The sequence below is a fragment of the Sinocyclocheilus grahami genome, unplaced genomic scaffold (assembly GCF_001515645.1).
Source record: "Sinocyclocheilus grahami isolate Dianchi unplaced genomic scaffold, SAMN03320097.WGS_v1.1 scaffold69.1, whole genome shotgun sequence".
Lineage (NCBI taxonomy): Eukaryota > Metazoa > Chordata > Actinopteri > Cypriniformes > Cyprinidae > Sinocyclocheilus > Sinocyclocheilus grahami.
The window spans coordinates 1,554,119-1,571,900 of NW_015505248.1; the positions used below are offsets into that span (position 1 = coordinate 1,554,119).

Below are 17,782 nucleotides of genomic sequence, written 5' to 3' on the forward strand. Positions count from 1 at the left end.
ATTTTGTCTCTCATAGTTGAGGTATACCTATGATGAAAATTACAGGCCTCTCTCATCTTTTTAAGTGGGAGAACTTGCACAATTGGTGGCTGACTAAATACTTTTTTCCCCCACTGTATATATATATATATATATATATATATATACACACTAATGCCATTTGTGTGTTTGCTTTCCATTTTTTGGTCCATTACAAATATAAATTCATTACAGTGAGCAAGTGTAAAAATACAATTTTATATAAATGTTTTTTAAGCTAATATAAATAGCATAATGATTTGAAGGTAGGCTGTTTTCTAGACCAACTTTGCATTATATCTATGAAAGGTTAGATGATTTAGAATTGCAACTTGTAACCTGACAGTTTACACTTCATTTATCGGAATCGTCTTAATCATGTGTGTCAGTATGACTCAACTGCTTGTGACAGTAACTCGGCAAACCTGTTTTGGGAAATTAAGTTAACTAAACCCGTTTTAATATTCCAAATTACCTCAAAGTAAAGCGTAAAAAGACACATAGGCTGCTTGTTGGCAGTGCTCACAATGGGGTCAAATGTTGCCTACAAGTGTCCACAACAATGTGGCCATGTGGAAATAGCTTCCTTTTTTTAAATAGTCAAGGCTACAGATATTCCCGATATTCCCACTCCTTTCACAAGAAATTATCCATCAGAAGCATAACTAATAAATATACATCGTCATCGTGCCTTGCATCAGGGTGTTCTAGAGGTCTGACTTTAGAGCTGACATCACTTTAACAGAATCAGCTTAGTTGCAAATGTGTTTATATGGTCGGCAGCCCCAAGAGAGAGCAGATAACTCGGTAAATAAGCAAGCAAGGCTCCTCTCACTTTTGTGAATGATGTAGAGCACTCTGCTAATAAAGGCGAGAGGGCAGCACAGAGCTACAGATTTAGAGGAACTGAGCCGGTTTGTAATTCCACTTAAGCACTTTATTCTCTGGAAGAACCGCAGACGCATTAGAAGCAAAGAGAATGGGAGGGGTACAGATAGTTCTGTAATATAATATTTTACTTTATAACTTAGTTTGATATTTATTTAATTTTCATTTTACACTTAATACTAATATTAAGACTACACTGTGTCTGTATCTATGCCTGGTTATTACCTCTAGTCCATTTTATAAACAAGTAAGAGCAGCTACAATCAGAAAAATCTCTTTTAAATAAAATGTCATTTATTGCCTACTTTAACTCTATAGGATAATGTCAACTGTGCCAGACAGACTTTTGTGAATTTTAAACCTAATTTACATAAAAAGAGGTGATGAATGAAATGTTTGCTGACCAGCACTATTTACTTAAACAGCGCAATAGTGCAATTTAATTTATTAGATTTTTTAAAATAATTTATAATGTAATGCATACTGTCTTTTTCATTTTTATTATTTAGCAACTCATTAGTGAATTCGGCCCTTAATAAGAATGTTATTGGACAGCAAGACAACAGGAAACCTCAGTGTTGTTGGCAACAGGAATGTTTACAGGAATGTGGCTCAGATTAGAAACACTCATCCCTCAAGGCCACCTCTACTTGAAAGGTTATCTTCCAAAGTTTGTTAACATCCCCTCAAAACAATCTCCTGTCCTCCTCAGCGTCTCTCCTACATAGCGCTCTCTCTGTCTCTCACGCTCCACGTCTGCACTGCAGACTGGAAAATGAAGCCACGAAGCCACAGGTGAATCCACTGATGCTTCCCACACAAGTACACGCTAGTGCTTGCGTTAGGAGACAAGGCCACAAAGTACCAAAGTACGCAGAACAAAAGGCACACACAAACTAAATCAGACAAAGAGACCAAATAAAATCCCCCTAATAGTCTATTGAACCCTCCACATAAATTAAGTCTTTCAGGAAAACGAATGATAACTTCACACTGAATCTCTACACTTAGACGTGTTTTTAAGGAAGTTCTCGGAATAGAGCAGAGGCACAACAACAATAAAAAAATCCTTGGCCTGAAGTAGCAACAATGAGTCTTCCCAGACACATCTCGATAAAACAGTGTCTTTAACCCTGTTATGACTCAAAAATGAGTTAAAAGAGCACTGACTATTCAGCTATTTAAAAATAGGTCTCAGCAAAAAAAGGGTGACCTGAAATGTCAAAGGTCATTAACTGTGCATTCAAGCTTGTTCTTATTGCTATTTTAAGTCACATAATAGGATTTATGGCAGCATAATCTCATAGCTACGGCCCTTATTGTGCTGGGCTTGTTTAAACACAACATGAACACAAAAAAAAAATCTACCAGTACATATAGGCAGCTGCATCAGGTTAGGAGCTCTGAATAAGAGCCTTTTTCCTCTACATTCTTGCCTGACACCCACACACTCAATGCCTGAATGGACAAGCAGGAGGGGTTACGGTAGATCGTAGAAGATCTATATTGGAGACACTGGCTCGTTTAGCTGAAATTAATTTTGGGAACATCTGGAAAGTGATCTATTCCTCAAAACACATAGCAGAGCAGGACTTTGTTTACAACTCGTGAGAGGAGGAGGATGCTCAGGGCGATGGATGGTGCAAATTTCCTGAAGAACCAAAACAAAATCCAGCTGAGCTGAAAATCATCCAAGACACATAGGCTGCTTGTTGGCAGTGCTCACAATGGGGTCAAATGTTGCCTACAAGTGTCCACAACAATGTGGCCATGTGGAAATAGCTTCCTTTTTTTAAATAGTCAAGGCTACAGATATTCCCGATATTCCCACTCCTTTCACAAGAAATTATCCATCAGAAGCATAACTAATAAATATACATCGTCATCGTGCCTTGCATCAGGGTGTTCTAGAGGTCTGACTTTAGAGCTGACATCACTTTAACAGAATCAGCTTAGTTGCAAATGTGTTTATATGGTCGGCAGCCCCAAGAGAGAGCAGATAACTCGGTAAATAAGCAAGCAAGGCTCCTCTCACTTTTGTGAATGATGTAGAGCACTCTGCTAATAAAGGCGAGAGGGCAGCACAGAGCTACAGATTTAGAGGAACTGAGCCGGTTTGTAATTCCACTTAAGCACTTTATTCTCTGGAAGAACCGCAGACGCATTAGAAGCAAAGAGAATGGGAGGGGTACAGATAGTTCTGTAATATAATATTTTACTTTATAACTTAGTTTGATATTTATTTAATTTTCATTTTACACTTAATACTAATATTAAGACTACACTGTGTCTGTATCTATGCCTGGTTATTACCTCTAGTCCATTTTATAAACAAGTAAGAGCAGCTACAATCAGAAAAATCTCTTTTAAATAAAATGTCATTTATTGCCTACTTTAACTCTATAGGATATTGTCAACTGTGCCAGACAGACTTTTGTGAATTTTAAACCTAATTTACATAAAAAGAGGTGATGAATGAAATGTTTGCTGACCAGCACTATTTACTTAAACAGCGCAATAGTGCAATTTAATTTATTAGATTTTTTAAAATAATTTATAATGTAATGCATACTGTCTTTTTCATTTTTATTATTTAGCAACTCATTAGTGAATTCGGCCCTTAATAAGAATGTTATTGGACAGCAAGACAACAGGAAACCTCAGTGTTGTTGGCAACAGGAATGTTTACAGGAATGTGGCTCAGATTAGAAACACTCATCCCTCAAGGCCACCTCTACTTGAAAGGTTATCTTCCAAAGTTTGTTAACATCCCCTCAAAACAATCTCCTGTCCTCCTCAGCGTCTCTCCTACATAGCGCTCTATGTCAACTGTGCCAGACAGACTTTTGTGAATTTTAAACCTAATTTACATAAAAAGAGGTGATGAATGAAATGTTTGCTGACCAGCACTATTTACTTAAACAGCGCAATAGTGCAATTTAATTTATTAGATTTTTTTAAATAATTTATAATGTAATGCATACTGTCTTTTTCATTTTTATTATTTAGCAACTCATTAGTGAATTCGGCCCTTAATAAGAATGTTATTGGACAGCAAGACAACAGGAAACCTCAGTGTTGTTGGCAACAGGAATGTTTACAGGAATGTGGCTCAGATTAGAAACACTCATCCCTCAAGGCCACCTCTACTTGAAAGGTTATCTTCCAAAGTTTGTTAACATCCCCTCAAAACAATCTCCTGTCCTCCTCAGCGTCTCTCCTACATAGCGCTCTCTCTGTCTCTCACGCTCCACGTCTGCACTGCAGACTGGAAAATGAAGCCACAGTGACAGAAGTGAATCCACTGATGCTTCCCACACAAGTACACGCTAGTGCTTGCGTTAGGAGACAAGGCCACAAAGTACGTCACAGCACAGAACAAAAGGCACACACAAACTAAATCAGACAAAGAGACCAAATAAAATCCCCCTAATAGTCTATTGAACCCTCCACATAAATTAAGTCTTTCAGGAAAACGAATGATAACTTCACACTGAATCTCTACACTTAGACGTGTTTTTAAGGAAGTTCTCGGAATAGAGCAGAGGCACAACAACAATAAAAAAATCCTTGGCCTGAAGTAGCAACAATGAGTCTTCCCAGACACATCTCGATAAAACAGTGTCTTTAACCCTGTTATGACTCAAAAATGAGTTAAAAGAGCACTGACTATTCAGCTATTTAAAAATAGGTCTCAGCAAAAAAAGGGTGACCTGAAATGTCAAAGGTCATTAACTGTGCATTCAAGCTTGTTCTTATTGCTATTTTAAGTCACATAATAGGATTTATGGCAGCATAATCTCATAGCTACGGCCCTTATTGTGCTGGGCTTGTTTAAACACAACATGAACACAAAAAAAAAATCTACCAGTACATATAGGCAGCTGCATCAGGTTAGGAGCTCTGAATAAGAGCCTTTTTCCTCTACATTCTTGCCTGACACCCACACACTCAATGCCTGAATGGACAAGCAGGAGGGGTTACGGTAGATCGTAGAAGATCTATATTGGAGACACTGGCTCGTTTAGCTGAAATTAATTTTGGGAACATCTGGAAAGTGATCTATTCCTCAAAACACATAGCAGAGCAGGACTTTGTTTACAACTCGTGAGAGGAGGAGGATGCTCAGGGCGATGGATGGTGCAAATTTCCTGAAGAACCAAAACAAAATCCAGCTGAGCTGAAAATCATCCATCATACTATCCATGGTCCTGAACTAATTTTGTGATCACTAAACTGCTATAGCATGTGTATCTACTGGGCTTTTACAGTTAGTATGTCGTCGTATAAAGTATGTAATTGCTTGCTACTGACTGTGAAAGACGTGTGGCCAGTTATACAAGCCATACTAATGGTTCTCTGCCCACACGTGAATATGCCTGTGTATATCTCAGTTCAATGTGCCTTGTGTGTGCCGCTCACGCGGAGTAAAATGCCTTCAGGCTGAGATGAACGGGCATGAGAGTTTTGTCTCATGCACACGCACACACAAGTTTAACCCTCAGCATTCATACTTACGGTGTATTTGTTTACTTCCACACATAATTTATAGTTTGCAGTGGTACAGTGGTGTCAATAGGTAGTAATCATGTGTAATTTTGGCGTTCTAATTATAAATATTTCCCTTCCACATTTGTTGTTGCATCATATCTAATATTATTAAAATGTTCTGCATTTCAAAATGTAGCATTTTATTTGTAGTTTTCCAGTGCTACAATATATTTGTTGTGCTGTGAGCAGTGGTCCGTAGGGTCCTTGTAAATCATTTGCAATGGAGACAGCGCTGCCTCATTTTACAGGAAGGTTCTGATTAGAAACAGTCCGTCAAGGCAACCTCAGCCTGAGAGACTCTCCTCCAATGTTTGTTAACCACAAAACAGTCATGGGCTTTTCTCAATGTCACTTTTCCATCCTACAGCCCCATAAAAATGAGCAATATTGTGACGCACAGCTGGCCATTCTTTATAGTTCACCATAATGCAACAATATGCATATCGATTCATGAATATGTTGGCAATAGCATTGTACACAGCTCATAGAATATGAGCTCTGCCCTTAGTAACTGCATTATCCAACAACAACAAAAAAATGTCTGTTTACCAGTAGTCAGTGCAAATATTAATTCCTCTCATCCTCTGCATTGAGAGTAAGTTAATCAACATTGACAAGATCATTAAGTGCCTTAATACTGCAGAGAAGTGTCAATTTAATGTGCTTAGTGCTCATTGGCCCAGTCACAAATAGCACATTTGAAGTGTACTTGTGGTCTTGCAATGGCAGCTGCAGCCTGTGAAGTCCATGAGGACGAAAAAATGTCCCATTTCGAGACCAAAAAGCTCCCTCTTTTGCAGCTTCAATGCACACTTTTGCAGACTTCACAACAGACTCATTTTCAACAATATAGGCAGCATTACAACACAAAGTGTGGACACGGAAGAAGGCTGCAAGAGCTTATGGTGGCATTTGGGACAGGGCCAAAGGTATCAATGCAAGAATTATGTGAGGCGCTCATTTGGCAACACAAATCAGTGCTCACTGGAACTTTATTCAGCTAGTCGTATTTCATTAATTGCCTAAACCCCTTTGCGGTCACCCCCCATTTTCAGCATGGAGACACAAATGACATACCCAAAATAAAAAGGTTGCTGGTCATCAGTCTTTCTGGCTAGATACATAATCAACATATGTTGAGGAAGCTGACATTGTCATGAAGCTGACACTTCAAAGTGTACTGTTCTAGAATCAGAATTACTCAGACTGTTATGATAATAGAGATATATAAGCTCAAACATAAAAACAAAAATCAAAATGGATATATTTGCATGACTTTCTAACATTTACATGTGAAAAATATACCTGTGACGTGTCAGTTATGCACTGAGGAAAACACAACGTCTCAAATGCATTAAACAGCACAAATATTCGCTGTTCGATTCAGTAGCCCCTTACTGCAGAACACAAGATCCAGGGGGCATGGTTGGATCCACATCTAGGGGGTGGAGAATGGTAGGTTTAGGGGTGGAGATGGGTGGGTTTAGGGATCGGGGGTGGAGACGGGTAGGTTTAGGTATATGTAAGGTGGGAGGAGTTGGATCTGGATCCAACCACGCCCCCTGGATCTTGTGTTCTGCAGTGAGGACCATCTCAATCGATTTGATCCATGATCGACCTTAAGGGCTGCTTAAGAATAAGCATGCACATCAAATTATCTTGACTCACTGAACCTGGATCGAATTAGTGAGATTGCATGAACTTAAATTGACGTTTATGAAACCGCTTTAGTCCCGATTGATTTCTTAGGTTATTTCAAGTCAGGTTTTGGAATTTAATACCCGCTCATCATTAAAAGACCTATTACGATATTATTGTAAACAATACATGTTGCACACCCCTCCTTCTTTTGTATAATTATTGGCGCCAGAGCAACAATTCAGTTTCCCTTTCTTAGCACAGAACAGTTAAACTGAAGGAAGGAAGCCTTACCTATTTGATCCTCTGGGATAAGGGACTCAATTGGTGGGTCAAGTTCTGAGCTCTGCAGCAGGTAGGACTTCATCTGAGTCATGAACTGCCTGAGTGTCTGCAGCAGGTCTAAGCCTGATGTGTGGCAGCCACAGTTCTCCTGCAGGAAGCTCACGTAGTCCTGCACCAGGCAGCCAAAGTAAGTCCCTTTATCCCTGGATTGCTCGACAATCTTCCGAATGGCTCTCTTCTCGGGTGTCAACAGAGAATTGAGAACGCCACTCATCTTGTGCAAATGTCCTCTCAGTGCACGCGGCAGCACAAACGTACCAGCGCCATTCTGCTTCTTTGACTTGAAGGGTGGTGGCACCTCCTGGTCGCTCTCCAAGTTGATTCCATCGTCTTCTTCCTCCTCCAGGCTGCTGTCACCAGTGGGCCGCTCGGTTCTGGAGGGACTGGCCTCCATGGGCAGTGAGAAGCTGTGGGTGAAGTCGAGTGAGTCTGAGGACGAGGTGGAGATGCTGATGTCACTCAGACGCTCTCGTCCGCTGGAGCAGCGCTCATCGGTGGGGCTACCTTTCTCCAGGGTGGTGGAGTTGCGTGAGGACAGCTTGGCCAGGCTCCAAGACACAGCTTCCTCAATGGTCTGGTCATCCAGGGCCATGTGGCAGCGGAGGCCATCGGCATCAAGCAGACCAGAGGAATTATTACTGCGGGATGAGGGCACCAGGATGGGTTTACTGAACTTTTTGGGTGGGGAGGATGAGGGCGATAAGGAACTGAAGGATGATCCCAACCTCCCCAGCAGGCTGCTCTTTTCCGAAGGCGTTTTGATCCAACAGACCGTCTCAGGCATGGTCTTCTGTTTGCGAAGAACTGCTGATCTGCCGGAGGCAAAGCGAGGAGGTGGGGGCCGAGGTGGTGGTGATCTCTCGCTATTGGATCTGCTCACACTTTCGTGTGATTTGTTTTGTGTGCTTTTTGCACGGCAAAAGACGCTGTCTTCCCCGTTCTGCCGATTTGTGTTTCCCGGGGATGATTCTTGCTTTTTAGGTGAAGGGTTGGTTTGGTGTGTCTGCAGGAACAGAGGATTGATGAAACACAGTGCTCCGTTGGATTGACTGCATTCAAGTTCAGAAGGGGTCCGAGTGAATGGGATGGCCGGAACTCTTGGGGATAACCACTGTTTCAGTCTTTGTTGTGAAATTTCACAAACAGTCTCCCCAGACACAGAAGACTTCCTCTTATTGCACAGTTCAGAGTCCCAGAAACCTGCATGAAGACAATACAATTAGGCTCCATTTTAATAAAAAACTAAAATTTTAAACGAATAAGGCATTTAACAATTAGACAGCTGAATCCTACTTTTCATGCAATAACAGAAGAGTATTACAGAACAAACAAATAAAAGAGGAAGTAATTTCAGAGAATTCCAGATATCAAGTTAAAATTTCAAGCGATTGACAAAAAAAGCTGAAGAACATCAATAGACACTCTAGATATTGTTTCTGAAAGGGTCATCCTACAAGTTCAAGCACTGGCATTCTGAACACATGGACACAATATAGAGGGCGCAAAATTCCATGAGAGAAACTATGGAGGAAAAAAAAAACATTTAAGTGAACAATTAACAAAATCCTGAAACAAATGAGACAAGAACAGGAGAATTAAACTTACGCTACCAATCATCAAGTCTTCTCTTCAGACTGCTTGTAAATAGTTGGAGCACAAAAGTTTACACGTCTACACTCCATGCAGTGACTCTTGCTGTCTGAGTTGTGAGTGGTAGAGTAGTGCTGATACAGTGAATGGTGTGAGTCATGTATGCTGATGAGGAGGTGGGAGGAGGACAGGCACTGCAGCTCTCTGTTCCTCCTCTTTTACTGCGCACTCATTCACACTAAATGCCACCCCTTCAAATGTTTTCTTCTGATGCAATACAAGAGAATGACTTTTCTTTGTTTTGGTTATGTGATCTCGCATTTTCAGAAAACTAATACTTTTTACTTTGATCATGTCCCAGTTTTTGGGAATCAACATAACTATAGAGACAAAATATAAAATATATAAAAATGAATAAACAGCAGGGAAAGCTGTCCCCCTCAAGAATAACGTGTGAATTAATTTACTAATAAATAGTAACATTTTTGGAATTAAATTTAGCATGTACAGGATAATGCATCATTATATATCATTATGCATCAATAATAATAATAATAAACTGGAATAAATTACACAAATGCTGATGTTTTGAAAAATATTGAAATAAAAAACATAACCATTCAATAAATGTGCTGAGATGGGATTCAGTGACATCTATGGTCAGGAGGAAAATTAACATGCCCTTTTTTCTACAGACACATGTATGTTGCCTTTGCAAAGACAATGAAAATATTTACATTTATTCATTCAGCAGACTCATTAATCCAAAGTGAAATACTTAACTCAAGTGATTTATACTGAGGTGACAGTAACATAAAAAGTGCTGCAATACCAAACTGCAAAAATTGCCCAGAAAGCTACAACAGAAAAATAGGTGTGACAGGAAATCACTATAAAACTTGTTTTTTTTTCTTGATAAGTTTCAGACATCTCTTAAATGATGGCATCTGAGATAAGAGCGGGAAGCATTTGCGTCACTTGGATCAGTTCTGCCGAAGTGACACCTGTGCAGGAGTGGAATAACTGGTAACCTGCACCTGTGTATACAATAGTACTTTTCTTTTATTTACTTTGTCTCTTTTTTTTCTTTCACTCTCTGTAAGCAAACTTAAAATGCTACATTATGTTATACAGACTTTGCCTCATCTGCTGTCATTCTCAACTCTTCTCTTGTCCTCAGTTCACCCCCAGTGTCCCAGTCATTATAGTCAGTCAATGAGCAGCTGGAATTTTGTCTTGGTGGAGTTTCTCTTGGAAATGATCCCAGTATGGAGGTACCACACCCATCACTGCTCTCAGCTTTACTCTGTACGGCCATTTCAGCATTCATTATTGCCTAACCGTATTATTACAGGTGGCATTCTTTAACAGAGAAGATCCTTTACCTGCCAAGATCGACTTTCTGTCTCACCTATCCCATTCAGACTGCCTGGTCTTCCTGAGGAAAATATGTTCCCTTCAGAGTTTTCAAGTATGTAATTTCATAAAACTAAAAGATCATCCTTTTTCAAAGCTATTGTATTTCTCTTTAACAAAAAAATGCCCCTAAACAAGTAATTTACTCATTTCATATTCAGATTATGATATATGAAAAAAGTCATGTTAAAATAAAATCTGAAGCTTTTTACCTTCTTTTAAAATCTTTTGTAATGAATCTCATAATCTCTGCTGAAAAACAAAACCACACCAGTTTTGTGTACAAGATTTAATCCGTCTCAGTACAGGAATGTTGTACATCACATAAGTCAAGTAAGGTGCAATGTTACAACATGTAGTCTGAATCAGACACAGCACACAGGCAGATCTCTGTTTGATAGAGACATTTACTAGCATCAAACACATCTGTGGTCAATTTCACCTAATCAACGTCTCATCATGCGCATATGTCGGCCACATGAGCTGCTTGTTAAAAGCCACATGTGAAATGTTGTCGAGTGTTTGCTGGCACAGTAACACCTGTATAGTCAATGCTCCAGGACATATCGGACTTATGTTCTTCACAATATGCCAGATATTGTCACACTACAAAATCCAACATGTTCATCAGCATGTCTGCATACAACCTGTGGACCTCAGGCTTTAAGACTTAAAAACATTAAAGTTATTAGTAACACTAATAATTTTATAAATGTTAAACTGAATCTTGACTTGAGCAAATGTCAAAATGAAAATACATTACAGAAAACAGTATAGAATTTTAATATAATATAAAATTAATTGGTTATCGGCCAACATGAAAATAATTATCAATTTATCTTTATGGAATTTTAAGATGTGTATCCTCTCTCTCTATGCTGTGCATTTTGTCTTAATGTTTTAGAGTTGGTGGTTACTTGTAAATGAAATGCCTAGGTAAATGCTTTAGCCATGTAAAACTGCTGAATGCTCAACAACGATTAAACTTTGACACACTGACTACCATTATAACTCAGACCAGAATTAAAGATGGAATGCAAACAACATCTGCATTAGGTTTCCAGTACACACGCAATTACACCCAGTCACACAGACATATAATAAACACATGAAATGCTGAGGGTCATTCGAGGAGTATTTACGCTGTCTGAGTAACGCTGAAACTCTTAAGTCAGCAGTTAAGCTCAGTAAAACTCTGGAGAGCAAACATTCATGCATTGGGAAGAAAACTCACCTCTTCCTAACTGAGCCACCTCCTCCAGATCTTTAGGGGTCTTTGCCGCTGCAATGGCCTCAGGCAGCTTCAGTGTGAAGGGCAGAACGTCCCTAAAGAGGACAGATAAATGTTGAGAAGAGCTAAAAACATTACAAAAATGCTTCAAAAGACTGTTAAGAGTGATGACAGATACTAAAAACTAAACAGCAAGAATATCCGGGCTGAGAGTTGTTGTGTGCACTCGTGGAGAGAATGAAAGAAAGATGGAGTCAGAGAGACAGAGAGAGAGAGAGAAATCTGTTCATCGGAGCATGTGGGTGAGTTTGGCAGAGAGAGGGCTGTGTTTATCTACTGACTTTTCTGTGTGGCATTGACACAGACCCGGCATGGATTTGTTACATCTTGCAAACCTATTCATTACAGAACTATAGAACTACAGTACAGAGGTGAGCTCTAACTATGTAAACAGGTTAAGACAGACAAAATTTTTTTTTTTTTTTTTTTTTTTTTAAAGTAAAAAGAGGCCACTCCAGTCAGACCCTTCCTTCCTGCTATTATCTGTGTTGGTCTTCAGCACTGGAATGCAGCTGAAACAGCATCATCTGATTTTACTTTACCACAAACATTTTGGTTTATTCTGAGAACTGAGATTTTCTTTAAGGTTATGGGTATAACTTTTGTGCACCTTCCCCTTCCATTGGCAGGTCAAAGGATAGTCCCACCTCAAATTCACTCCATTGGTTGAGCTAATATTGTTGTTTTGGGCTGAGTCTGGGATCTATGCTTGTGTAATCATTACTAGTTTGAGTCTAAACCGGTAAAAGCGATAAAGCAAGAATTCTTGTAAATTATAAATATCTACACCACCAAAGCATAATGGTTACTGTACTCGCACTTTTAAATATAAAACAGACCACTGAATGATCTTAGAAACTAAACAAGCTGTTTATGTTTTTCAGAGTGAGATCATTTTACCTGCTGATACAGCAGAACGCCACCAGTCGAAAGAGGTCTGCAAAGCTGATCCCTGAGCCCTCCAGGGAAAAAGCTGTAATAAAGACACACACACACACACACACACACACACACCACAGGGATTGCTATTGGAAAAACTGTAATGCTTTAACAGTCTCTCTCAAAGGGAAAAGTAAACGGAGTCAAATTTGTACATTTAAACATCTTCTCACAAGTCGCACAGGATCTGACCAACTTACTGCATTTGCAGAAAGTGACAGACAAAGACAGAGAGAAAACCAGAGAGATGGGACTGAAGCAGAATGCAAGAACTGTGTTGATAGAGATAAAACAGTGAGATAACTGATTTAATTTAAGTAGAATAACAGCATAGCACAATTGGAGCTTGATCCATACAAATGGATTTTAAGATTCATTAGGCTTCATTCATGAAACAAAAGAAGAACAGAAAAAAAATCATCAGTAAAAATGAATAGATTTATGAACGATTCTTATACTTCAAAAAAAGTTGTTTCCAACCAAATATTGTTTTCCATATTTGCTCTTTCAGATATTAAATATGAATACTGCCATTCAAAAGTTTGTGGTAGGAAATTCCTCTTCTGTATATTCTATAATATTGCAGTTTAATGTTGCAATTTAAATTAAGTTGTGCTGCTTAATAAGTTTGTTGAAGCCATGATACTTTTTTCAGGATTCACAATTTTGTAAAATTATAAATATCTGTAATCACGATTACAGATATTTATAACTGTAATCGTGATTACAGATATTTATAATTTTACAAAATCTGTAAAATTTCTGTAATCACGATTGATCAATTTAATACATCTTTGCTGAATATTAATTCATTAATTTAGTATTAATTTATAAAAAAAAAATAAAAAATTGTACTGACCCCAAACTTTTGAACGGTAGTATATGCTGTGTATATCACACTACATATATATATCATGCTGATATTCAGTACCACAGCACACTTATGGCCCTGTATTATGAAATGTGTCTTTGACAGAATAACAAAAGCATAAATTAAGCAAAAACATCAAACAAACAAACACAGTTTATTACTAGGTCAGCGTTTACTCTGATGAGATGCATGGTTGCTCCAAATAATTAGACAGGAAATGGACAGGCAAAAAACAACCAAAAACGGAAGTGGAAAGTGAAGAAGTGAAAAAGTTGACGCAGATGCACACACTATTAGTGGTCTACTAATGGAAGTACACTTAGTATATCACTTACTATATTGACTCTCTTTAACTGGGAAGTCCCGAACAATCAGTGTGTCACTGTCCATACGTAGGGAAATCACCTTTTTCTGCAGTTTATAACACCTCCTCACCACAAAACTCTAGACAGAACACAGACACACACACATGAATGTGACTGACCGTGACAAAAAATAAATAACGAAAGAACCTATTGTTGTGAAGCAAGGAGGCTGTTGTCTTTACCCCTGCCGGCTGTGGCTGCAGAATGCGTCTGGCTTCCTCATCGCTGAGTGACAGTAGCAACCATACAGAGTGTGTCTGCATCAGTCTGTCCAGGATGCTCATGCGTCTGCGTAGAGAGTCATACCCAGAATCCCTCACTCCAGGTGCACCAGCGCAGGCAGAAGATTGAAGGAAAAGACCACTGACCTCTCCTTCCAGACTGCAGATATATACATAGAGAGAGGAACCTTTATTTCACAACAACACAAGATCAAAACCACACTTGGTCTTGGATTAAAGCAGTGGTTATCAAATGTTTTCAGGTGGCAGATCACTTTAACAGTAAAAGAAAAACCGCAGACCCCCTAACACCCTAAATCTGGGAGAATCCCAGACTACTACTATTAAGAGTAATATAGGGAAATATTCTTGCAATTTAAATGAACTGTTTTCTGTGTTAATATATTTTAAAATGTAATTTATTCCATTCTTCGGTGTCACATGATCCTTTAAAAATTCTCAAGTAGTGCTCAAGAAACATTTCTTATTATTGTCAATGTTAAAACAGTTTTACTGATTAATATTTTTGTAGAAAATGTGATTCAGGATTCTTTGATGAATAGATAGTTTAAAAGAACAGCATTCATTCGAAACAGAAATCTTTTGTAACATTATAAATGTCTTTACTGTCATTTTTGTTAAATTTAATGCATCCTTGCTGATTAAAAGTGTTCAAGTTTACATACTTTGCATACAATGATGTACAACTACACTGTTACACTACTGAACTAATGTGAACCTATAAACCTGTTAATTCGTTGATTTGAGTTGTTTAATCAAATAATTAAATCAAATGTTGCTGTTTTTTGTTCATTATAATTTTTATAATGGTCTATATTTTTAATCAGCCTAGTCAGAACTCTTTACAGCTTGACAGGAAGTAAGACCTCCTCCTACTTTCCAAACCCACACTGACCTATCATTATGATATTTCATTATACATCAAAAGGAGCCATAGTGACTGAAGGCTCACAGATTTTGCAAGAGTTATAAAAGTATGTTTATGAATGTTAGGAATGTTTGTCAATTGTAATATTCATATGCATGCATTATAAATGCAAGAATATCAAATGAGGAAAAAATATTAGAGATTGAAGCTTGTTTTGGTTAAGCTGTTTTCAAACTTCTGAAAGCTGATTGTGAAACACCTGAATTTATTGTTCCTTGCACTTCCTTTTAATTTCATGGAAATGCCATATTGCAAAAGCATTGAATGCTTATGGCTCAAAAATAAGACATGCTCTACCTGCTGGAGAACATGGGAAGTACAATAACAAACACTGAGAATGAATCTTAAAGGTCCATTATTGTACACCTCTCTGGAGTTTTATTTGAGGTTTTGATGTCCTTAAGAATATATATTTGCGGTATAAGTACCAAAAACCATCTCAATATATTTTTACAGTTCCTTTCTCAGGAGCTCTGCTGAGAACAGGTCGATTTTGGTCTGTCTAATTAATATTCATGAGCCTCTCTTCTGATTGGCCTGTTGTTTTCTGAGTGACAGCATGGCTAGGCCAACCACAGGTAACTAGGGTCAGCCGAGGTCACAGCGCTAGCTGGAGGCAGCAAAGCAAAGGGGAAACTGGAGGCGGCCCATTCAAACCAGTGCAGATTCGGCTACATAAGGAGCTTAACATATTATCTTGTTGTGTGGTGATGGGTGCCAGAATTTACGTAATACAGCCTCAAATTAGAAATTTGATCGCATATCTGCTACCACTGCCAGACAAAAAAAACGACGACAGCTGTGGTTAAACGCAATAAAACGAGCAGACTGGACAGAAACAATCGTCAAAAATGCTCACGTTTGCAGCGCACACTTCTTATCAGAAAAGGTTCAATAAAGTATTGTCTTTTGTTGTTATGGGCAGATTTCTTGCCATATGTCTGTTTCTTGCATCTCACGACTATGTCGTGTATGAAATAACGTCTGTGCATATGTGTTAAACAACAAACTGACGATTTATATATAATCATTTGTAATTGTATATACATTGTTGTGATTAATTGTGGCTGGAACAATAGTGTAGCTGTAAAAATAGTTGCCTGCTGAAATTGAAATGTATATACATCTTCATCATGACTAGATAGACACGGTGAGTTTGTCTTTACTATACACGTTAGAAGTGATCCACCTCATAGTAACAATCCTGTCAGATCGTCCATCCTTTGAGTACAACGTGTAACGTTACAGGTGGTTAAAATTAACCTTTTCGACATGTTTCCGTGTTGTCCTTGCTCAGCAAAAGCATGGATGCGATGTTGTCTGGGGGTTTGGCAAAAGGAGAGTGGGACGGTGAGACGGTGGGCGGTGCTCGGGTGGTGACTGAAGGCGGTGACTGTGTAGTTCTGACGTCAACTTTTTACGGAAGTCACAACGGTTCGTGAAAAATAGCTAGAACTTTATGCAGGCTGTGTGCATTTTACTGTGGACTGACTGTTTTGAAAGGTATATGGTAGTTAAATAGCCCCTAGACCTCAGTAATCGTGAAAAAAGCCAGGAAATTTCAGTTTTGACAATATGGGACCTTTAAAGCTGATGCTTGTGATACAGCACACAGAATGACTACATAAATCTGGAGATATTTTTTTTATACTATTATAAAAACGCTTATCCCATCCCAGTTTAATGCCAGATACAGCTATAACTCTATTACACTTCCAAAATATTGCTTAGTTAGTTTTTTTTAATTAAAGGGGTCATATGATGCAATTTAATTTTTTCCTTTCTCTTTGGAGTGTTACAAGCTCTTGGTGCATAAAGAAGATCTGTAAAGTTGCAAAGACTAAAGTCTCAAATCCAAAGAGATATTCTTTATAAAAGTTAAGAGTCAGCCACACCTACCTAAAACGCCTCGTTCTAACACGCCCACACATACTCGCTGTAGTATTGTTGTTGCCGCCGCCATGTTGTGAAGGCGCTGTGTGTTTAGTTGTGAAAGCGAAACTACTTTGTTTGGCCTTCCAAAAGAGGACTGATATACAAAAGATATCTGCTTCATCATGCCTGGAGCTGATCCGTGCTGGTTGCTGAGGAAATACAACAACTTTGCGCTGTCGATCGCCAGATCGGCTTTCACCGTGGACGAAGCAGAGTCCAGCCCGGAGTCGTCACATGTGGTTGCCGCAAGCCTTCCGGACGCTCCTTCGTTGAAATCTCAATTCTCAAGCCCACCCACCTCTGCTCCCTCTAGCCCTCCGGTCATTCCTCACTCTAGCCCCCGGCCTCCGCTCACTCTAGGCCACCGCGTGTGACGCTGTGTTTCGTTGTGAAAGCGAAACTACTTTGTTTGACCTTCCAAAAATGGACACGACTAGAAATCAGTGGTTAAGTTGTATTTACAACACTGTTCCAGAACACTTCAACCCAAATATCCAGATGTGTGCAGCACATTTTATGGAGGACTGTTTACTGATCCTGGAAGAGTAGACTACAATGCCGGCTGTTCTGACTCACGGACTGTAAGTACATTTTTTTATATTTAAAGAGTTTTTATATTTAAAGTGAGTTTTTGGGCAGTAGAGTAGCACTTGTTGTTTGTCATTTCTCCGATCACAAATGCAGACATGGTTTTATGTTTACGCGGCGCGATGCAACGCAACGCGTAAAAAGACAGTATAAGTCATTATAATCCATAATTATGTC

General features: G+C 38.9%; 1 protein-coding gene and 1 long non-coding RNA gene across 4 annotated transcripts in view; one reads left to right on the forward strand and one right to left on the reverse strand.

Moving 5' to 3' along the window:
* LOC107585336 (ras and Rab interactor 2-like) overlaps positions 1–17,782 on the reverse strand; it is a 49,712-nt gene that overhangs the window by 4,151 nt on the left and 27,779 nt on the right. For all 3 annotated transcript variants that reach the window (XM_016272336.1, XM_016272335.1, XM_016272337.1), the window contains exons 4-8: positions 14,095–14,293; positions 13,883–13,991; positions 12,638–12,710; positions 11,681–11,772; positions 7,390–8,640 (exon numbers count right to left, since the gene is read on the reverse strand). In XM_016272336.1, coding sequence (XP_016127822.1) covers positions 7,390–8,640; positions 11,681–11,772; positions 12,638–12,710; positions 13,883–13,991; positions 14,095–14,293 — 1,724 coding nt within the window. The remainder of the gene's footprint in view (positions 1–7,389; positions 8,641–11,680; positions 11,773–12,637; positions 12,711–13,882; positions 13,992–14,094; positions 14,294–17,782) is intronic.
* LOC107585338 (uncharacterized) overlaps positions 17,300–17,782 on the forward strand; it is a 13,799-nt gene continuing 13,316 nt past the window's right edge. Inside the window, exon 1 of the long non-coding RNA XR_001609234.1 lies at positions 17,300–17,387. This is a non-coding gene — a long non-coding RNA (uncharacterized lncRNA). The remainder of the gene's footprint in view (positions 17,388–17,782) is intronic.